Source organism: Gallus gallus, chromosome 18 (assembly GCF_016699485.2).
Source record: "Gallus gallus isolate bGalGal1 chromosome 18, bGalGal1.mat.broiler.GRCg7b, whole genome shotgun sequence".
Classification (NCBI taxonomy): domain Eukaryota; kingdom Metazoa; phylum Chordata; class Aves; order Galliformes; family Phasianidae; genus Gallus; species Gallus gallus.
In genome coordinates, this window is record NC_052549.1 from 10,433,665 (window position 1) to 10,454,122 (window position 20,458).

General features: G+C 58.5%; 1 protein-coding gene across 4 annotated transcripts in view; it reads left to right on the forward strand.

Annotated features, from left to right (window-relative positions):
* DNAH17 (dynein axonemal heavy chain 17) overlaps nucleotides 1-20,458 on the forward strand; it is a 28,810-nt gene that overhangs the window by 6,653 nt on the left and 1,699 nt on the right. For 3 of the 4 annotated variants that reach the window (XM_040649865.2, XM_040649867.2, XM_040649866.2), the window contains exons 20-79: nucleotides 11-244; nucleotides 322-491; nucleotides 560-782; nucleotides 852-968; nucleotides 1,055-1,141; nucleotides 1,269-1,421; nucleotides 1,529-1,777; nucleotides 1,849-1,971; nucleotides 2,078-2,425; nucleotides 2,502-2,593; nucleotides 2,782-2,908; nucleotides 3,090-3,242; nucleotides 3,720-3,845; nucleotides 3,930-4,037; nucleotides 4,156-4,287; nucleotides 4,554-4,714; nucleotides 4,786-4,942; nucleotides 5,235-5,339; nucleotides 5,447-5,604; nucleotides 5,922-6,060; nucleotides 6,495-6,722; nucleotides 6,799-6,936; nucleotides 7,036-7,168; nucleotides 7,478-7,605; nucleotides 7,716-7,864; nucleotides 7,935-8,217; nucleotides 8,296-8,469; nucleotides 9,015-9,222; nucleotides 9,299-9,464; nucleotides 9,592-9,694; nucleotides 9,849-9,996; nucleotides 10,096-10,187; nucleotides 10,365-10,526; nucleotides 10,666-10,830; nucleotides 10,936-11,127; nucleotides 11,203-11,469; nucleotides 11,872-12,033; nucleotides 12,119-12,352; nucleotides 12,553-12,717; nucleotides 12,807-12,902; nucleotides 12,987-13,204; nucleotides 13,290-13,497; nucleotides 13,752-13,867; nucleotides 14,069-14,261; nucleotides 14,351-14,586; nucleotides 14,672-14,794; nucleotides 15,177-15,381; nucleotides 15,519-15,683; nucleotides 15,755-15,895; nucleotides 16,006-16,176; nucleotides 16,351-16,473; nucleotides 16,652-16,845; nucleotides 16,922-17,070; nucleotides 17,200-17,327; nucleotides 17,479-17,706; nucleotides 17,983-18,174; nucleotides 18,257-18,436; nucleotides 18,790-18,972; nucleotides 19,870-20,052; nucleotides 20,254-20,397. In XM_040649865.2, the coding sequence (XP_040505799.1) occupies nucleotides 11-244; nucleotides 322-491; nucleotides 560-782; nucleotides 852-968; nucleotides 1,055-1,141; nucleotides 1,269-1,421; nucleotides 1,529-1,777; nucleotides 1,849-1,971; nucleotides 2,078-2,425; nucleotides 2,502-2,593; nucleotides 2,782-2,908; nucleotides 3,090-3,242; nucleotides 3,720-3,845; nucleotides 3,930-4,037; nucleotides 4,156-4,287; nucleotides 4,554-4,714; nucleotides 4,786-4,942; nucleotides 5,235-5,339; nucleotides 5,447-5,604; nucleotides 5,922-6,060; nucleotides 6,495-6,722; nucleotides 6,799-6,936; nucleotides 7,036-7,168; nucleotides 7,478-7,605; nucleotides 7,716-7,864; nucleotides 7,935-8,217; nucleotides 8,296-8,469; nucleotides 9,015-9,222; nucleotides 9,299-9,464; nucleotides 9,592-9,694; nucleotides 9,849-9,996; nucleotides 10,096-10,187; nucleotides 10,365-10,526; nucleotides 10,666-10,830; nucleotides 10,936-11,127; nucleotides 11,203-11,469; nucleotides 11,872-12,033; nucleotides 12,119-12,352; nucleotides 12,553-12,717; nucleotides 12,807-12,902; nucleotides 12,987-13,204; nucleotides 13,290-13,497; nucleotides 13,752-13,867; nucleotides 14,069-14,261; nucleotides 14,351-14,586; nucleotides 14,672-14,794; nucleotides 15,177-15,381; nucleotides 15,519-15,683; nucleotides 15,755-15,895; nucleotides 16,006-16,176; nucleotides 16,351-16,473; nucleotides 16,652-16,845; nucleotides 16,922-17,070; nucleotides 17,200-17,327; nucleotides 17,479-17,706; nucleotides 17,983-18,174; nucleotides 18,257-18,436; nucleotides 18,790-18,972; nucleotides 19,870-20,052; nucleotides 20,254-20,397 (10,035 nt within the window). The remainder of the gene's footprint in view (nucleotides 1-10; nucleotides 245-321; nucleotides 492-559; nucleotides 783-851; nucleotides 969-1,054; nucleotides 1,142-1,268; nucleotides 1,422-1,528; nucleotides 1,778-1,848; nucleotides 1,972-2,077; nucleotides 2,426-2,501; nucleotides 2,594-2,781; nucleotides 2,909-3,089; nucleotides 3,243-3,719; nucleotides 3,846-3,929; nucleotides 4,038-4,155; nucleotides 4,288-4,553; nucleotides 4,715-4,785; nucleotides 4,943-5,234; nucleotides 5,340-5,446; nucleotides 5,605-5,921; nucleotides 6,061-6,494; nucleotides 6,723-6,798; nucleotides 6,937-7,035; nucleotides 7,169-7,477; nucleotides 7,606-7,715; nucleotides 7,865-7,934; nucleotides 8,218-8,295; nucleotides 8,470-9,014; nucleotides 9,223-9,298; nucleotides 9,465-9,591; nucleotides 9,695-9,848; nucleotides 9,997-10,095; nucleotides 10,188-10,364; nucleotides 10,527-10,665; nucleotides 10,831-10,935; nucleotides 11,128-11,202; nucleotides 11,470-11,871; nucleotides 12,034-12,118; nucleotides 12,353-12,552; nucleotides 12,718-12,806; nucleotides 12,903-12,986; nucleotides 13,205-13,289; nucleotides 13,498-13,751; nucleotides 13,868-14,068; nucleotides 14,262-14,350; nucleotides 14,587-14,671; nucleotides 14,795-15,176; nucleotides 15,382-15,518; nucleotides 15,684-15,754; nucleotides 15,896-16,005; nucleotides 16,177-16,350; nucleotides 16,474-16,651; nucleotides 16,846-16,921; nucleotides 17,071-17,199; nucleotides 17,328-17,478; nucleotides 17,707-17,982; nucleotides 18,175-18,256; nucleotides 18,437-18,789; nucleotides 18,973-19,869; nucleotides 20,053-20,253; nucleotides 20,398-20,458) is intronic. The other variant, XM_040649868.2, reaches the window with a different exon arrangement.

Consider the following 20,458-nt stretch of genomic DNA (forward strand, 5'->3'; position numbering starts at 1 on the left):
ATCCCCGCAGGCCGAGCTGGAGGAGGAGGCAGAGCTCAGCAGGATGCGGGAGGAGGTGATGTCGCTGGCGGCTGATGCCATGGCTGAGGGCGAGGAGCACCGCGCCAGCTTCGAGGAGTACGCAGAGCTGTGGCTGGAGAGCCCCGAGGAGTTCCTGCAGCACTTCCTCACCTTCCAGAGCACCGGAGAGCCCGAGGCACCCCCACATGAGGGACCTCCATCGCTGCAGCTCTTCCAGGAGGAGGTACGGGGAGGACATGGGGGCGCGTGTGCCCGGGGACTGCCAGCTGCGGGCTGTGACTGCCTCCATCCATCCCACAGATCGATGCGTGCGAGGAGCTGTGCCAGGAGGTGTCGGGCTTTGCCAGCACCGTGGTGTTCAGGGGGTGGCTGCAGAGCGACTGCCGCCCCTTCAATCAGGTGCTGCTGAGCGCTGCACGCAGCCGGGGCCGGGCACTGCGGCAGCACCTCACCGACCACGTCACCAGCAGGTAACAGGGGATGGCATCGCTGGGGGGCACGGCACCCTGAGCTCCTCTGAGCCCCCACCTGTCCCCAGCCTGCAGGAGCTGGAGGCCTTCATCAAGGAAGCCACCGCTGGCTTGAGCAAGCAGGTGCAAGAAGGAGACTATGATGGACTAGTAGAGGTGATGGGGCACCTGCTGAGGGTGAAGGACCGACAGGCGGCCACCGATGGCATGTTTGGGCCCCTGAAGGAAACCATCGCATTGCTCAGCACGTATGGGGAGGAGATGCCCGAGGAGGTGCACCAGCAGCTCCAGGTGAGTGGGTCAGGGTGCGGGGCGAGGTGCGGGCTCATGGGGCGGGCTGTAATGCAGTGTGTGATGCAGGAGCTGCCCGAGCAGTGGGACAACACCAAGAAGCTCTCCTTCCGCGTGAAGCAGAACGTGGCACCTCTGCAAGCAAACGAGGTGAACATCATCCGCAGGAAATGCCAGCAGTTAGAGGTGCGGCGCCGAGGGGGGCGGGGGCAAACGGGTGGTTCCACATCACCCCCGTGCACCACAGACACCAACCCCTCTGCGTCCCGCAGGCCCGGCAGCACGCCTTCAGGGAGAAGTTCCGGGAAAAAGCCCCTTTCTCCTACACTGACCCAGAGCCCTACAGAGCCCTCAGCAAGGTAGGGAGGGCGATGCCTGGCCACGCTGCACTGGTGGGCAGTTCCAGATAGGAGAGCCACAGCACAGTGCTGTCCCCAGGGCAGGGCACGTGGTCTCCGGCTGAGCTCTTTTCCTTCTCTCCTCCAGCAACAGAAGGGCATTGCTGCCATGGAGAGCGACGTGGCTGAGCTGTCCAAGTCAGCCGGGCTGTTTGAAGTGGCCGTCCCGGAGTATAAGCAGCTCAAAGCGTGCCACAGGGATGTGCGTCTGCTGAAGCAGCTCTGGGACATGATTGTGCTGGTGTGTGCTGTGGTCTGTGAGGCAGTGCGGTGCAGAGGGCACCGCCGTTCTGCTCTGTGCACTGGGCTGGGTGCACAGGCCCTCTGACAGTGTCCTCCCGACTGCAGGTCAACACGAGCATCGATGACTGGAAAACCACCAGATGGAAGGATATCAACGTCGAGCAGATGGACATCGACTGCAAGAAATTTGCTAAAGACATTCGGAGCCTGGATAAGGAGATGAGAAGCTGGGATGCGTTCACAGGGCTGGACAACAGCGTGAAGAACATGATGACGTCCCTGCGTGCGGTCAATGAGCTGCAGAACCCGGCCATCAGGGATCGGCACTGGCATGAGCTCATGCAGGCAACCAAGGTGTGCTCCGAGCCAAAGGGGGGGAGGCTGCACCGGGGGGGCCGTGCCCAACAGTGCCGGTTCTGCCACAGGTGAACTTCACTATGTCCAAGGACACAACCCTGGCAGATCTTCTGCAGCTGAACCTGCACAAGTTCGAGGATGAGGTTCGTGGCATCGTGGACAAAGCTGTGAAGGAGTCGGGGATGGAGAAGGTACGGTAATGAATCCCTGCTCGGTTTGCACTCGCTTTGCGGAGAGCCCCTGCAGCCCACAGCAGCACGCAGCCCCGGCAACTCGTGCCCATTCCTCACACTGTAGGTGCTGAGCGCCCTGGACAGTACCTGGGCCACGATGGAGTTTGAGCACGAGCCCCACTCCAGGACGGGCATCATGCTCCTCAAGTCGGACGAAGTGCTCATCGAGACGCTGGAGGACAACCAAGTGCAGCTGCAGAACCTGATGGCCTCCAAGTACCTCGCCTTCTTCCTCCAGGAGGTGTCGGGCTGGCAGCAGAAGCTGTCGACCGCCGACTCCGTGATCAGCATCTGGTTTGAGGTGCAGAGGACGTGGAGTCACCTGGAGAGCATCTTCATCGGCTCCGAAGACATCCGCAGCCAGCTGCCAGAGGACTCCAGGCAGTTCGATTCCATCGATAAGGACTTCAAAGTGAGAAGCCCGACCCTTCCTGGGCCCCAGAGCCCACTGCTGCTTCAGGTACAGCCCAATCCTTTTTGTCTTGCAGGAACTGATGGCCGACGCAGTGAAAACCCCCAATGTCATCGAAGCTACCAACAAACCCGGCCTCTTCAGCAAGCTGGAGGCACTGCAGAAGAGGTGGGTTTGGGTCATCTCATCCTGATGGAGCGTTGTGGAGGAACCCCCGCAGCCTGTCCTAAGGCCAAAGGAGGAGTTTGCTTTCCCCAGCAGCCAAAGTGTCATCTTATTTAGCATCGTTACAATTGCAAATGGTAAAGATGGGTACATTTTTGCAGCTATTTTTTCCCCTCCTTGCTTCCTGCCAGGCTGGCGGTCTGTGAGAAGGCTTTGGCCGAATACCTGGAGACAAAGCGACTGGCCTTCCCCAGGTTCTACTTCGTTTCCTCCGCGGATCTGCTTGACATTCTATCTAATGGGAACGAGCCAACTGAGGTATGGGCTGAGCACAAACCAGGAGGTGCAGCCCACCTCAATCACGTCCTGACATATTGCAGATGTCTTAAAATCTCCGAACTGAACAGTGTCCCTGACCCGTTGCGGCACAGGGATGCAGCACCCTGAGCTGCAAAACGCCCTCTGACCCCAATGGGGCTCCTGCTGCTGCTGCCCACAGGTGTCCCGTCACCTCTCGAAGCTGTTTGACAGTCTCGCTAAGCTGAAGTTCAAGATGAGCCCGGACAAAAAGCCGCTGAAGACGGCCCTGGGGATGTTCAGCAAAGAGGAGGAGTTTGTGCCGCTGAGCGCAGAGTGCGATCTGTCCGGGCAGGTCAGTGGGGCTGGGAGCTGCTGCACATGGGGTGGGGGCTGTGGAGCCTGGGCTGAGAAGAAGCCTGGAACAGAGCAATGGAGCCATGGAGAATGCCAAAGCACTGAGCCGTGCAGCCCCTCGGGCGGCTGCAGCGTGGTCCATCTGCTCACCCCCCCCTTCGTGCTCCATAAACTGCAGTTTGCACTGTCAGATGGGGCTTTCATGCAGTCTTTTATCAAGTGGGGAGAGCAGTGCTGAGCAGTGCCTCAGGTGCCACCAGCACGGTGTGCAGGGCGAGCAGCTGCGTGCATCAGGCACGCATAGTGTGTGCTCCCTGCCCCTATGTCCCCTCCTTAGGGCACAGAGCAGCGGCTCTGGTCGCCATGTGGGCTGCTGTGAGCCTGCAGCAGGAGGGCAGTTCCATGCCAGCAGCTTAACCTGCATGTGGCCAGAACTGAGCAGGGCTGGGAAATGCTCAGAGATCCGCACACACAGGTGGAGGTGTGGCTGAACCGCGTGCTGGACAGCATGCGCTCCACGCTGCGGCACCTGATCCCCGAGGCCGTGGCCAGCTATGAGGACAAGCCACGGGAGCAGTGGGTGTTTGACTACCCGGCACAGGTGGGGCTGCCGCAGGGCTGGGCTGGGCTGACAGGCCAGCGCCAGACCCGCTGATGGGTATTTTGTCTGCTTAATTGATTGCAGGTTGCTCTGACCTGCACCCAGATCTGGTGGACCACAGAAGTCGGCATGGCCTTCGCAAGGCTGGAGGAGGGCTATGAAAATGCAATTAAGGACTACAACAAAAAGCAGGTTTGTCTCCCGCTGACCCCGTCCTGCAGTCCCTGCTGCTGTCAGCGGGATGGGGGGGTGCAGACAGGGAGGAAAATGTGGTGGAATTTTTCTCTTTCTCACTTCTTTCCTTCCTCAGATCACTCAGCTGAACGCGCTGATCTCGCTGCTCATTGGGAACTTGTCTGCGGGAGACAGAATGAAGATCATGACGATCTGCACCATCGATGTGCACGCCAGAGACGTCGTGGCCAAAATGATCCTCACGAAGGTAGAAGTCGCCAGATGGTATTTTCACTGCTTTCTCAGCACCTCTGAGCTTCACTCCTGTTATTATCCTTTGTAAAGTTTGCAAAGTAGCCAAAGTGCGTGAGGAGGTCAGAGGGGAAGCAAAGGTACCCGGAGCACAGCAGGGGGACGGATCCCTTTGGGGAGGGGGGGAGGACCCGGTTCTGGGTTGGAGCAGCCCAAGGAACGTCCCCTCAAGGAGCACCCCAATGGTGGGGGTGGGAGCGGGTGGTGATGGCTGCCCCGCAGGTGGAGACCGCGCAGGAGTTTGCATGGCAGTCACAGCTGCGGCACCGCTGGGACGAGGGCCAGAGGCACTGCTATGCCAACATCTGCGACGCGCAGCTGCAGTACGCCTACGAGTACCTGGGCAACACACCACGGCTCGTCATCACCCCGCTGACCGACCGGTAGGGCTCGGCTCCCCGTGCCCCGGGCTCGGCTCCACGCGGCTGTACTCATCCCCCACCATCACCCCCAGGTGCTACATCACCCTGACGCAGTCCCTGCATCTCTTCATGGGAGGGGCCCCTGCTGGCCCTGCGGGCACCGGGAAAACAGAGACCACCAAGGACCTGGGCCGGGCGGTGGGCATGATGGTCTACGTCTTCAACTGCTCCGAGCAGATGGACTATAAGGTAGGGGGTGGGGCTTGGGGAGAGCCCTCATGTGCACCACTGCCTGTGCTGCAGTTCCCACAGCCGTGCCCTGAAATGGTGCCGGGACCTCGCTCTGCTCTCCCAGACCCACGAGAGCTGTGGGGTCAGGCAGCAGCTGCTGGGAGCCGGGGGCTGCCGCATTGATGCTCACCGCTTCCCGAGGGAGCAGCTCCCAGCTCCAAACAGGAGCAGCTCTCGGCAGCACGCTCTGCAGCTGATGCTTGGGGCGCTCGGTGCTTCTGAAGCCTCTTCCCTTTGCTTTGCTCTCCAGTCCTGCGGCAATATCTATAAGGGGCTCGCTCAGACCGGAGCCTGGGGCTGCTTCGACGAGTTCAATCGCATCGCGGTGGAGGTGCTGTCGGTGATTGCAGTGCAGGTGGGTGCCTTCCCTTGTCGCTTGGAGGTGGATGGTGCCGGGGTTCTCGCATAGCCGACAGCAGCCCCACAAGCACCGCAGCGCTGACGCCTCTGCTCCCTGTCCAGGTGAAATGTGTTCAGGATGCAATTCGTGCGAGAAAGAAAACGTTCAATTTTCTCGGAGAGACGATATCGCTGGTGCCATCGGTCGGGCTGTTCATCACGATGAACCCTGGCTATGCAGGACGGACAGAACTGCCCGAAAACTTAAAGGCTCTGTTCAGGTACGGGCAGGCAGATGGGTCACCATTAACGTGGCACAGCTGTGACATGAACTGAAGCCATTGCTCATGTACACGAGGACACTCGTGCGTGCTGGTGGCTCTGCTGTAAGAGACCCCCGGAGCACTCAGCTCAGAGCTGTGGGGCTGCTCAGTGCAGGAAGGTGCTCAGAGCACCTGGCTGTGTAATGGGGGCCGGCGGGGGGCTGCATGAGGTTGCCACCTGTTTCTCATTCTAACAGCAGCAGTGCATGATCTGAATGGAAAAACGATGACTTGTGGCTGTGTATGCACCCTGCTAACCTTCTCTGCTTCCCCAGACCCTGTGCCATGGTGGTTCCGGACTTTGAGCTCATCTGTGAGATCATGCTCGTTGCAGAAGGCTTTATTGATGCCAAGCTCCTAGCAAGGAAGTTCATTACTTTGTACACACTCTGCAAGGAGCTGCTGTCCAAACAGGTAACGGGACAATATCTGTGGTTCTTTAAGGGAAAGAGTTAACGTGAATTTCAGCCCTGACAGTTTGAGATCCCTCAGCTGGCAATGTGCTGGCTTGCAAAGTCCCGCTCTGTGGCTGAACAAATCCCACTTCAACACTCATGCAACGCATTTCTGCCTTCTGGAAGAAATCAAGAAGTTCCAAAATAGAATAGAATACAGCTGGCTAAGATGCAAGCGTGCAGATGTTCCACATCTCAGCAGAAGTGATTTACAAGCCAACAGAAATGTGCTTCCCAGGAAGCAAGGCAGACTGCCATCCATTCCTGGGCCCCAGGACAGTCTGTGGGGCGCTGTGCAGACAGCTGAGTGTGGGGAGGAGGGGAGGATATCCCTCTGTGGTTTTATTTCAAGCAGCTCTCTCACCGAAATGACATTTGTTGCCCGCTTGGCAGGACCACTACGACTGGGGTCTGCGGGCTATCAAGTCTGTGCTGGTGGTAGCGGGCTCCTTGAAGAGGGGCGACCCGAGCCGTGCCGAGGACCAGGTCCTCATGAGAGCCTTACGGGACTTCAACATCCCAAAGATCGTGACAGATGACCTACCTGTGTTCATGGGGCTGATTGGGGACCTATTCCCTGCTCTGGACGTCCCCAGGAAGAGGGATCTGAGCTTTGAGAAGGTGACTCAGCGTGCTGGGGGTGAGGGTCGGGGGGAGGCTAAAGGGGTGGGGGGGATCAGCGCCCGCTCTCCCCCAGGTCATCAAGCAGTCGGTGCTGGAGCTGAAGCTGCAGGCGGAGGAGAGCTTTGTGCTGAAGGTGGTGCAGCTGGAGGAGCTGCTGCAGGTGCGGCACTCCGTCTTCGTCATCGGCAACGCCGGCTGTGGCAAATCCCAGGTAGCAGCCAAACACAGCCAGGGGGGGCTGGGAGCTGGGAGAAAGGCTGCAGGGCCCTACAGGAGCTGCCACCAGCACTGCAGCAGTCCCATCCCGTAGGTGCTGAGGTCACTCAACAAGACATACCGCAACATGAAGCAGAAGCCAGTCACTGTGGACCTCGACCCGAAGGCTGTGACCTGTGATGAGCTTTTTGGGGTTATCCATCCATCTACACGGGAGTGGAAGGATGGTGAGAGGCCAAAGCTGGCAGGCACTGCTCCAGGAAAGGCGCTTACACTGGGTGGGACCAGGCTCATCCAACCCTTCTGCGAGGGGCTGACACGCAGGGAAGTGCTCTCATGAGATGCATCCTTGTGAACATCTTGTCCGTGGTGTGGTGGTAGCGATGGGAAGCCTTGGGGCTTTTGACTGGGGTGATGGGGAGAGGAGGGAGCACAGGTGTGTGCAGGGGAAGCACCAACCCAGCGTGTGCCCCAGCAAACCTGATCTGAGTGGGAAGAGCTGGGCAGGAAGAACCCACATGTCTCTGTATGGACAGGTCTGTTTTCCTCAACGATGCGTGACCTGGCCAACATCACACATAAGGGGCCCAAGTGGATCATCCTCGATGGTGATATTGACCCCATGTGGATCGAGTCCCTGAACACGGTCATGGATGACAATAAGGTCGGTGCCATCGCGCCCAGGGAGCTAGGCTTTTGAACTGAGAACGATAAACCTCTTTGTGCCCTCTCCCCAAAATCAGAGCTGCCCCTATGACAAGCCACTTCCCCCAGGTCCTCACCTTGGCCAGCAATGAGCGCATCCCCCTCAACCCCACCATGCGGCTGCTCTTTGAGATCAGCCACCTGCGCACCGCCACGCCAGCCACCGTGTCCCGGGCAGGGATCCTCTACATCAACCCCGCAGACCTGGGCTGGAACCCGTGAGCACAGGGATGGGGATGGGATGGGGGGCGCTGATCCCTGCAGCCCTGCTCACCCATCCCTCCGCAGTGTGGTGACCAGTTGGATCGAGAAGAGGGCCGTGCAGTCTGAGAAGGCCAATCTGACGATCCTGTTCGACAAGTACGTGCCCGTGTGCCTGGAGAAGCTCAAGTTTGGCTTCAAGAAGATCACCCCCATCCCTGAGATCACGGTGATACAGATGATCCTGTACCTGCTGGAGTGCCTTCTGACGCCACAGAACGTGCCACCGGACTCTCCCCGTGAGCTCTATGAGCTCTTCTTTGTCTTTGCGTGCATCTGGGCCTTTGGCGGGGCCATGTTCCAGGACCAGGTTGGGCTGTGATGCTGTGGGAGCCCCAAATGACCACGTTGGCCACGTTCTGAGTTTTTCTCTTTTGGTTCCCTCCAGCTCACAGATTACCGTGCAGAGTTCAGCAAGTGGTGGGTGAACGAGTTCAAAACCGTCAAGTTTCCTGCTCAGGGGATGATATTCGACTATTACATCGACCCAGAAACAAAGAAATTCATGCCCTGGACTGATAAAGTGCCAACATTCAAACTCGACCCCGAAGTTCCCTTGCAGGTATTTCCCACAGGCTGTCTTCATTGCCGTGCTTTGTTTATCCCCAGCACTGCAGGCACTGGGCTGTAGGTGATGGCATCAGGCGAACTTGCAGCTCTCTGCAGTTTTGCTTCACTCCACGTACACCTCAGCGAGAGCTGCAAGCTGCAACTCTTGTTTTCAGTTTCAGTGCAACGCCTGGCTTTGGATTCTCAACACGATTTGCATACATCTTTTGAAATGCTGCAGTGAGGGAGGGAGGTTGCATCAAAGACGTGGTGGAAAAGGGGAAGCACCAGGGCTGGACTGTGCCGTGTGTTGGCCAGAAAAGACATGGCACGAGTCTCAGGAATGATGCTGTGTTGTTTTGATGTGTCTGATGGCTCCAGTTGTTGGTCAGAAAGCCCTTAGGATAGCCAAGTGCTGGGGCCTTTTGCTGTAGAGAGGGCCCAGATCGGTGCGGTGAGACATTGCCTTTGCTCAGAGCAGCAGCAGTGCCCAGAGAAGCGCCCAGCAGCTGCAGGCACGCTGTGCTGAGGCACATCCCAACCGTGTGCCTTCCCCAGGCCTCCATGGTGCACACCACCGAGACCGTCCGCATCCGCTACTTCATGGACCTGCTGATGGAGAAGCAGCGGCCGGTGATGCTGGTGGGGAATGCGGGCACGGGGAAAACTGTGCTGATGTGGGACAAGCTCGAAGCTCTCAACACAGAGGAGTACCTGGTGCAGTCTGTGCCTTTTAACTTCTACACCACCTCTGCCATGCTGCAGGGTAAGGGCCGCCCACAGCTGCCTCTTTGGGGGCTCCGTTGTGCTTCCCCGTGGCCCACGCTCTCCGCCCTTTGCAGCCATTCTGGAGAAGCCCCTGGAAAAGAAGTCGGGGAGGAACTATGGCCCACCAGGCACTAAGAGGCTCATTTACTTCATTGATGACTTGAACATGCCCGAGGTGGACAAGTATGGCACTGTGGCTCCGCACACACTCATCCGGCAGCACATGGACCATGGGCACTGGTAGGTGGCTGCTGGCACACGTGTCACTCAGTGATGCTCATCTGATGGCTGGGTCTGTCCATGGGTACAGGGCAGTGCTGTGGGGCTGGGGAAACCCGCCTGAAGGCAATATCTCTGTTCCATGCAGGTACGACAGGAACAAACTGACCCTGAAGGACATCCACAACTGTCAGTACGTGTCCTGCATGAACCCAACCGCGGGGTCCTTCACCATTGACTCCAGGCTGCAGGTACACAGGGCTCACGGTGCCGCTCTCCTGGGGTGGGATCTGCGTCCCAACCTGGGCTCAGAGCACAGACGGGGCTGGGAAGCTCCTCAGTGCTGGCCGGCTCCATCAGCCCAGCAGGGTGCTGCTCCCCCTGAGTCTCTGCTCCTTGCTGTAGCGACACTTCTGTGTCTTCGCCGTGAGCTTCCCCGGCCAGGACGCACTGCTGACCATCTACAGTGCCATCCTGGCTCAGCACCTGGCCCTGCAGAAGGTGCCGCTGGCTGTGCAGAGGCTGCAGGAGCAGCTGGTGGCAGCTGCACTGGGTGAGCTCCGGTACCGGTGTGGGGAGGGCAGCAGTGGGCACAGGGAGGACAGTGCCAGGTGAGGCTCAGCAGCCTGCTCACCACACACCCTGCCCACAGCCCTGCACCAGCGGGTCAGTGCCACCTTCCTGCCCACTGCCATCAAGTTCCACTACCTCTTCAACCTCCGGGACCTCTCCAACATATTCCAGGTACCGGGCAGGTTGTTCTCATTAAAGCGCATTTATTCCTTTCCTTCCTTTGTCGTGCACCCTTGCGGCACACCGTGTCCCTGCCCCAGTGCCATGACCTTTCCCAAAGCTGCTCTTGAACTCAGCTCTGAGCAGCAGCAAACAAACCCCATGGGCTGAGGGTCCCTGTGTTTGCAGGGACTGCTGTTCTCCACCCCCGAGTGCCTGCGGAGCCCCGTGGACCTGGTGAGGCTCTGGATGCACGAAGCCGAGCGTGTCTACGGGGACAAGCTTGTTGATGACAAGGATCAGAAAAGCTTTGGGAAAATGCTAACTGACACCTGCAAGAAATTCTTTGCTGTAAGCTGTGCTGGAAAAGGAGGGCGTGACGCAGCTGTGGGGTTGCGATGATGCTGAGTGCCGCCGTGCCAGGAGCAGTGCGGCACAGAACCAGGACGGGGTTCTTTCCATGTGCCCACCACTGCCATTCCTCTTCCAGGACCTCAACGAAGAGACGGTGTTTGCCAAGCCCAACATCTACTGCCACTTCGCCGAGGGCATCAGGGAGCCCAAGTACCTGCCAGTGCCGAGCTGGCCATCACTCAACAAGCTGCTGGGAGAGGCCTTGGACAGCTACAATGAGGTCAATGCGGCAATGAACCTGGTGAGCTCACGCTGCAGGATGGCGGCGGCACTGCGTGAATTGGGGCGTTCGCTGCTTTAGGCACTGTGATTCAGGATAGTAATCCCTCTCTCACGTTTTCCTTAGGTGCTCTTTGAGGACGCAGTGTCTCACGTTTGCAGAATCAGTCGGATCCTGGAGTCCCCCCGAGGCAACGCGCTGCTGGTGGGGGTGGGGGGCAGCGGGAAGCAGAGCCTTTCCCGGCTCGCTGCTTACATCAGCTCTCTAGACGTGTTTCAGATGACACTGAGGAAGGGCTATGGCATCCCAGACCTGAAGGTGAGAGTGGGGCTCCCCACATCCCCCCAGCCCTGGGGCAGCGCAGCCATGCCCTGACAACCCTTGCTTCCCCAGCTGGACCTCGCCTCGCAGTACATCAAGGCAGCCGTAAAGAACGTTCCTACAGTGTTCCTGATGACGGACTCCCAGGTGGCGGAGGAGTCGTTCTTGGTCCTGATCAATGACTTCTTGGCATCCGGGGAGGTGCCGGGGCTTTTCCAGGATGATGAATTGGAAAACATTATCAGTGCCATGAGGCCACACTTGAAGTTCCTCGGATTGCCAGACTCAAGGGAAAACTGCTGGAAATTATTTATAGAGAAGGTCAGGCGTCAACTGAAGGTAGGTGTGCGCCCGGGAGTGGTGTTTGTGAGGGCTTCTGACGTCTTTAATCCAAAGTCTGTTCACAAACATGATGCAGACTGCTGCGGTTTCGTTCTGCTGTGATGAGTGTGAGCAAAAGGTGTGTTCAAAGGATCCCCAGCGCCTCGTGCCCTGAGGCCCAGAGGTGCAGCTGCTGACACCCACGGGTTTCCCTCTTGAGCGGAGGGCTGCGTGCATGCAGCCCCCTGGCTGTGGCCAAAGGGAGCTGGGGCTGGCCTGTCCCCACCAAGCAGAGCAGGGCACACCACTGCCAACCATCCCTGGGCACAGGGACGGGACTTCAGTGGGTGAGAGGAGAAGTCTCTGCATGCAGCGGTGGGGACGAGCAGCCACCACTCTCACCAGCACTGCCTGTTCCAGGTGATCCTGTGCTTCTCCCCCGTGGGCTCCACTCTGCGCGTGCGGGCAAGGAGGTTCCCTGCCATAGTCAACTGCACAGCCATCGACTGGTTCCATGAGTGGCCAGAGGACGCCCTGGTGTCTGTCAGCAGCAGGTTCCTGGAGGAGACGGGGGACATTGAGGTGAGCACTGCTGCGCGTGCAGCTCAGCTTCACCCCTCACGTTCATGCACAGTGTTACGGAGCTCACTGTGCTGTTCTGCTGCAGCCCGAGGTCAAGGTCTCCATCAGCCATTTCATGTCCTATGTGCACATGAGCGTGAAGGAGATGTCCCAGACCTACCTGGCTGTGGAGCGACGCTATAACTACACCACACCAAAGACCTTCCTGGAGCAGATAAAGCTCTACCAAACCCTGCTCTCTAAGAAGAGGAGCGAGCTTACTGCCAAGATTGAGAGGCTGGAGAATGGCCTGACAAAGCTGCAGAGCACGGCCTTGCAGGTGGGCATGGTCCGGCTCCATCCTGAGGAGGGATGGTGGGCACGAGAGCAGGGCTTCGCCCCACACAGAGCTCTCGGTTTGGGCAATGGGCCACGTGGGCTGCTGGGGCACGGGTGGCAATGCAGCCCCCAGCCGAGGAGCCCGCTGGTCCCTTCAGGGATCGATGGTGCCCGACCTCTCCCATCCTCCTCGCTGTGTAGGTGGATGAGCTGAAAGCCACGCTGGCAGTCCAGGAGGCAGAGCTGAAGCAGAAGAACGAGGATGCAGATAAACTGATCCACGTGGTGGGCGTCGAAACAGAGAAGGTCAGCAAGGAGAAAGCCATCGCTGATGAGGAGGAGCTGAAGGTCCAGGCCATCAACACGGTACGTGGCGCTGGGCAGCACCCGTTGGCGGCACCCACTGCTCCGTACCCGGCACCGCTCAGCACGCCTTGCCCCTTCCCCCTCCCCAGAACGTGGCTGAGAAGCAGCGAGCCTGCGAGACCGACCTGGCCAAGGCCGAGCCCGCGCTCATCGCCGCGCAGGAAGCCCTCGACACGCTCAACAAGGTACGGGAGAGCGCAGCTCTGCGGCTGCGGGACCCCGGGTGCCCCGTGCCCGGCGGTGCTCAGCGCCCCGTGCTCCCTTCCCAGAACAACCTGACGGAGCTGAAGTCCTTCGGGTCCCCCCCCCAAGCGGTGGTGAACGTCACGGCGGCCGTGATGATCCTGACGGCTCCGCACGGCAAGATTCCCAAGGACAGGAGCTGGAAGGCGGCCAAGATCATGATGGGGAAAGTGGACACTTTCCTCGATGCCTTGAAGAAGTTCGACAAGGAGCACATCCCCGAGGCGTGTCTCAAGGAGTTCCAGTGAGCGCATGGCTGCTTCCCCTGCGTGGCACCCGGGGTGGGCTGCGCCCATGGGCAGGGGCTGCAGGGCCGCGTCCCCCCGCAGGCGCTACCAGACGGACCCCACCTTCGACCCGGAGTTCATCATGTCGAAGTCGACGGCCGCGGCGGGGCTGTGCTCCTGGTGCCTGAACATCGTCCGCTTCTACAAGGTGTACTGCGAGGTGGAGCCCAAGAGGCTGGCGCTGGAGGAGGCCAACGCGGAGCTGGCGGAGGCACAAGACAAACTGAGCCGCATTAAGAAGAAGATTGCGGTAAGTGCGCGCTCCCCCCGGGCTGGGCGGCTGCAGGACTGTGTGCCTCGGACAGTGTCCCCATGGCTACGGGCTGATGAGATGCCAATGGTGAATGGGAGATGGCTGTCGGTCGTGCGGCCCCAGCCCGGCTGCAGCTGTGCCCTCTCACGGAGCACTGAGCTCCTCGCTCCCGCGGAGCTCTGTGTTGGCGTCCTGCTCACTGCTGGCGCTGTGTGTGGGTGGGAGCTCACAGCGAGCGTTGTCTTTTGAAGGACCTGAATGCCAATTTGGCAACGCTGACTGCGCAGTTCGAGAAAGCGACGGCCGAAAAAATCAAGTGTCAGCAGGAGGCTGATGCAACCAACAGAGTCATCACGTTGGCCAACAGGTACCGCGCAGACGGCTCCCCCTGTGCTGCCACCCGCACAGAACCGGGGTCCTCACTCCCCCGGGCTAAAAATCCCCACTCACGAGCGGGGCCAGGAACTGCAGGGGGTGGTGCTGTGGGCCCTGGGGTGGGCAGCCCCTGCCCGTCACAGCAGATGAGGGGTCAGCCCGGCCTTGCCCACACTGTGCTCAATGTCCGCAGGCTGATCGGGGGGCTGGCGTCCGAAAACGTGCGCTGGGCTGAGTCGGTGGAGACGTTCAGGGAGCAGGAGAAGACGCTGTGCGGGGACGTGCTGCTCATCTGTGCCTTCGTGTCCTACGTCGGCTACTTCACCAAGAAGTACCGGGCTGAGCTGATGGAGAAGTGCTGGGTCCCCTACCTGCAGGGGCTGAAGGTGTGCGGCTCTGAGTCCCCCGGCTCTGCCCCGGCACCGAGGGGCTCACACTGCTCCAGGCTGGGGCCCCAATGTCCCCTCTCTTTCAGGTGCCCATTCCCACCACGCCAGAGCTGGACCCCCTCAGCCTCCTCACCGACGCCGCCGACGTGGCCACGTGGAGCAACCAGGGGCTGCCCAGCGACCGCACCTCCACCGAGAACGCTACCATCCTCTGCAACACGCAGCGGTGGCCACTGGTGGTGGACGCTCAGCTGCAGGGCATCAAGTGGATCAGGAACAAATACGGGGAGCGGCTGAAGGCCATCCGGCTGGGCCAGAGGAGGTGGGCTGGGGTGGGCTGGGGTGGCTGGGGTGGCTGGGGTGTGTTTGCCCGAACTCCCCATAAGCCCCCTCCTGCCCGCTCACAGCTACCTGGACACCATTGAGCAGGCGGTTTCCGAAGGGCACACGCTGCTGATTGAGGACATTGGCGAGACAGTGGAGCCGGTGCTGGACCACCTGCTGGGCAGGAACACCGTCAAGAAGGGCAGGTGGGCCTGCAGACCCATTGCTGCTCTGTGATGCCCATTTGTGCCCCTTTGCATGGCAGCAGCTGGGGCCTGTCCCCTTTCACACAAGAGCTTTGGCCACATCCCATACTTTTCACTTTTCCCATGGCATTTCCAGTGGGGGGAGCTTATAGGTGATGGGACATTTTTGGTCATTTGAGAAGCATGTTCTTGTGCACACCTGCAGCATAAATCCAGATAAATGGGGGGGTTGCTCCTATCACCCACAGGTGTGTGCTCAACTGTGGGGTTTGTGATGAGCCCCTGACCCCTCCCAGCCACCTCCATCTCCCTGTCCCCACCAGGTTCTCTCTGGCGTGAGTTACTGCCAAGCTCATAGAAATTAACATAATTACCCCAACAGATACATTAAGATAGGAGACAAAGAAGTGGAGTACCATCCGCAGTTCCGCCTGATCCTGCACACCAAGTACTTCAACCCACACTACAAGCCTGAGATGCAGGCGCAGTGCACGCTGATCAACTTCTTGGTGACGCGGGAGGGCTTGGAGGACCAACTGCTGGCCGCTGTGGTGGCCAAGGAGCGCCCCGACCTGGAGGCACTGAAGGTGAGAGCCCACATGAGCTGCTGGGCACTGCAGGGGCTGCTCCTGGTTGCTGCATGCACTGGCGCTGTTGAGCCCCCAGCGATGGCAGCAGCGTCACCGCAGCCACGGCTCACACCTCTCCCGGGCGCTGTGTGCAGGCGAACCTCACGAAAAGCCAGAATGAGTTCAAGATCCGCCTGAAGGAGCTGGAGGACTCCCTGCTCGCCCGGCTCTCCGCCGCCTCGGGGAACTTCCTGGGGGACACAGCGCTGGTGGAGAACCTGGAGACGACGAAGCGCACGGCCATGGAGATCGAGGAGAAGGTACCTGGGCAGCGCGGGCACCCGGCGATGCTGCGGGGCACGGCCGTAACGCTGCACTCGTGTGCCTCAAGGTGAAGGAGTCCAAAGTCACAGAGGTGGAAATAAACGTGGCCAGGGAGAACTACCGGCCAGCAGCAGAACGAGCATCCCTGCTGTACTTCATCCTGAGCGACCTCAACAAAATCAACCCCATCTACCAGTTCTCCCTAAAGGTGAGCGTAAGGCGGTGGCTTTCTGTGGAGAAGGGGTTGGGTATTTCATCATGAACGCCTCTAACAATGTGCCCAAAGCACAGCACTGAGCCCCCCCGGCTCTCTGTTAGGCATTCAGTGTGGTCTTTGAGAAAGCCATCCAACGAACAGCTCAGGCTGAGGACGTGGGGCAGCGGGTGATCAACCTGACAGACGAGATCACCTACTCCGTCTTCATGTACACCGCCCGCGGGCTCTTTGAGAAGGACAAACTCATCTTCCTGGCCCAGATTGCCTTCCAGGTAATGTGAGCAAATGTGTTGGTTTTCCGATGTTTGGTACTGGATGTGAATTTGTTATTTTGGACGCGTTCTCTTCCTCCTTTGCTCTCTTACCCTCCATTGGAGCTTCTTGCTGGGGCTGTGAGCGGGGGGCTCCTGTGCAGCAGCCACCAGCCCGTGCTCTTGGCTCACCAGGTGCTGGCCATCAAGAAAGAGGTGAGCCCGGCGGAGCTGGACTTCCTCTTGCGCTTCCCTTCCAAGGCCGGCGTCACATCCCCCGTGGACTTCCTGCAGCCCCAGGGCTGGGGTGGCATCAAGGTTGGTCATGGCTCATGGTGCAGTCCCAAGTGCAGCATAGTAGTGGGTTGGGATTGAGCTGCAGCCCCCGGGGGGGTTGGGGGGGGGGTAGTGCAGAACCAGCAGCACTGCAGCACACAGCTCTGTGTTAACCCCCCCCGGATGGGGGGCAGCACCCAGCGAGGACCTGTGTCTGCAGGTCCTCTCAGAGATGGATGAGTTCAAGAACCTGGACAGTGACATCGAGGGCTCTGCCAAGCGATGGAAAAAGTTTGTTGAGTCCGAGGTGCCCGAGAAGGAGGTGTTCCCCAAGGAGTGGAAGAACAAAACGGCGCTGCAGAAGCTGTGCATGCTGCGCTGCATGCGGCCCGACAGGATGACCTACGCCGTCAGGTGCCCACATTGCACCAAGAGCCGCCTGCAGCCAGCACGTGTCCCCAGCTCACGGGGGGGTGCTGCTCTCCTGCAGGAACTTCGTGGAAGAGAAGATGGGCAGCAAGTTTGTGGAAGGCAGGAGTGTGGAGTTCTCCAAGTCGTACGAGGAGAGCAGCCCCTCCACGCCCGTGTTTTTCATCCTCTCACCTGGAGTTGACCCTCTGAAGGACGTGGAAGCGCTGGGTAAGCCGGGTCCCAACCACACTGCATCACAAAGGGCAATGGGTCGGTGCTCTTTGACGCACTGCATGGCAGGAGCTGCCCTGTGCTCCCATCAGCACTAACAAAAAGAGCCCATTCCTCCCCTTTCAGGCAAGAAGCTGAATTTCACCATCGACAACGGGAGGATCCACAACGTCTCGCTGGGGCAGGGCCAGGAGGTGGTGGCGGAGCAGGCGCTGGAGGTGGCAGCAGCACAGGGGCACTGGGTCATCCTGCAGGTGGGCACAGCCCCCGATGGCACAGCCATCACCCCACAGCACTGACACTGCCCTAGCGGCGTCCCCAGCCCGAGGTGCAGCTGCCTTCTGCAGAGGTCCAGGGAGGAAATGAATTCCAGGGCACACAGCACACACAGGGTTTGTCTTGCAGAACATCCACCTGGTGGCCCGCTGGCTGGGCACGCTGGAGAAGCGCATGGAGAGGCACAGCACAGACAGCCACCCCGACTACCGCGTGTTCATGAGCGCCGAGCCGGCCCCCAGCCCCGAGGCACACATCATCCCACAGGGGCTGCTGGAAAATGCCATTAAGATCACCAACGAGCCGCCCACTGGCATGCATGCCAACCTGCACAAAGCCCTCGACCTCTTCTCCCAGGTACCCGCACTGCTTCCCTGCACTGCTCCCTCCCTCTGAGCAGCCTCACATACAAGGAATCATAGGAGCACGTATAGATCCTAAGTGTTTTAATGAACAAAGGAGGGCAATGGTTAACCACCCAAAAAGCCTTTTAAAGATGGAATTAGATGTGGGTTTGCTTCTTTATTTTAAATACATACTCCTCAATTCCCCTTTGCCGTCACTCACGGTCAGATGGGATGGCAACCTCCGTTCTTCACTTGCCAGCCCCCTCTCACTGCCGTTCCCCTGCAGGACACGCTGGAGATGTGCAGCAAAGAGATCGAGTTCAAGTGCATCCTGTTTGCACTCTGCTACTTCCACGCTGTGGTGGCAGAAAGGCGCAAGTTTGGTGCCCAGGGCTGGAACCGCTCCTACCCCTTCAACAACGGGGACCTGACCATCTCCATTAATGTCCTGTACAATTACCTGGAGGCCAATCCCAAGGTCAGGGGCTGCACGGCAGCTGTTACACAGCAGAGCAGCCCTGCAAGGACTGCAGCCAGCTGATGGCAGTGTCTCTGGGTAGGTGCCGTGGGATGACCTCCGGTACCTCTTCGGTGAAATCATGTATGGAGGGCACATCACAGACGACTGGGACCGGCGGCTGTGCCGCACCTACCTGAGCGAATACATCCACGTGGAGATGCTGGACGGGGAGCTGCACCTGGCCCCGGGCTTCCTCATCCCACCCAGCCTGGATTACAAGGTAGGGAAGAGCTCTCTCAGCACAGGAGGTAATACTTAGCATTACAAGTTGCTGTGGAAAACCACTGCTCTGGATTAGCACACGCTGGTCAGAATTCGCTCACACAACCCAAGCTGGAGTGTAGGAAAAAAAAAGCTGTGCTTTTTCCATCCAGTGGAAACATGCAGCATCACTGGAAAAATAGCTGCTGTGGCCGGGGTGGTAAGGAACAGATTTAGGTAAGAGAAGTGGAAAATCACCTTACGTAGCAGCAGGCAGCTGTGAAGCACCAACAGCAGAAAGTGGCGATGCCTTTTTCAAGGCTGAAAGGAAATTTGCACTTCCATGTACATATCTGCTCCACCCCTGCCCAGGGCTACCACGAGTACATCGATGACAACTTGCCACCAGAGAGCCCCTACCTGTACGGCCTCCATCCCAACGCCGAGATTGGCTTCCTGACCGTCACCTCCGAGAGGCTCTTTCGGACAGTTTTAGAAATGCAGCCCAAGGAATCTGATGCTGTGGGTGGCTCAGGTGCCTCCCGCGAGGAAAAGGTAAGTGCAAATGCTGCTGCTTTAGTGGGGGTGGCTGGTGGGGGGGGGGATGGACAGAGCTGAGCAGGGAACGCAGCTCAGTGTCACAGCTGGCCCTGCTAGCATGCTGGCACAGCAGCAAGCTCCACAAAGGGTGCACACTCCTGCCAAGGAGGTTCTATTGGAGCGTGTTTGCACCGGTGCCTCATGCCCAGGCTCCTCATCCCATTTGGTACTGGCACTGTGAGTGAACACCAGCAGGAGCTTCACCCTCTATACCTGCTGAGGAAGCAGAGCCCAGAGCCACGGCACACACACAGCAGTGGCCATGGTGACCTGCTGGCTCCTTTCCCCCTCCCCTGGTCCCACATCAGTCCCAGAGTAGGCAGGCCCCGCTAACCCTGCGCTGAGCACCATCAGCTGCAATCCTCCACTCACCCCAAGAAACCCAAAGGGTAGATAGAAATGCTGCCCAACCTGTTTGGCTTTGCTCAGTGTGAACACAGTGAAGTTACCAAAGGCAGCAGCGCTCAGAGCTGGGTAGAGAGGTGCAGTGGCATAATGCAGGTCACGTGCTGTGCTCAGTAGATAAAGCACACCTACTAATTTCCACACATGAGAACTACTTCTAAAAACACAGACTTGTTTTTTGTTTTAATTAAAAAAATAAAAGCTTTCCTCCTGCCTCCTTGGCCTTCATACTTGAATTTCAGTCTCCTTAGCTTCCTGGCTATTAACAACAAGCTGCAGCTTTTTAAGGTCCAAGAGCAGTTAGTCAAAGAATGGAACATGAGTAACAAAGGAAGGAGCACAGGAAAGCACAAAGGCAGAGAAAGAAAAAAGCCTTACTGCCTTTTAACTGTTAACTCACTGCATTTTCCCTTAAATAATAGCAGTTTTGTGGTCTGCTTTTTCCAGGTGAAGTCAGTCCTGGACGAGATCATCGAGAAGCTGCCGGAGCCGTTCAACATGGCAGAGATCATGGCTAAAGCAGAGAATAAGACACCATACGTGGTGGTTGCCTTCCAGGAATGTGAAAGAATGAACATTCTGACCCATGAAATCAGGCGCTCTTTGAAAGAATTAGATCTGGGGCTAAAGGTATGCACTGGGGTGAAAGCACCTTTCCCTACCCAACAGTTTCCTGTGATCTGCAAATAGCTGCTGCTTGTTTTAAAGCCCAGCTTGTACAAACCACTCTGCTGCCTTTGCTCACGCTTTAACACCAGCCCTGTGCTTTGTATGGGGCCATCAGCCTTACTTCTTCCAGCTGCAACTGCCCCAACTTTTGTATTTTTTAAGGGAGAACTAACGATTACATCGGACATGGAAGAGCTGGCCAATGCTCTCTTCTATGACAACGTGCCTGAATCCTGGACATGTTACGCCTACCCCTCTCTTCTCAGCTTAGGAGCCTGGTATGCAGACCTGCTCCTTCGCATTAGGGTGAGCAGATTTCTTTTGAACACTAAGGCTCATGGAGCAAGTAGATACCACAGGAGAGCAG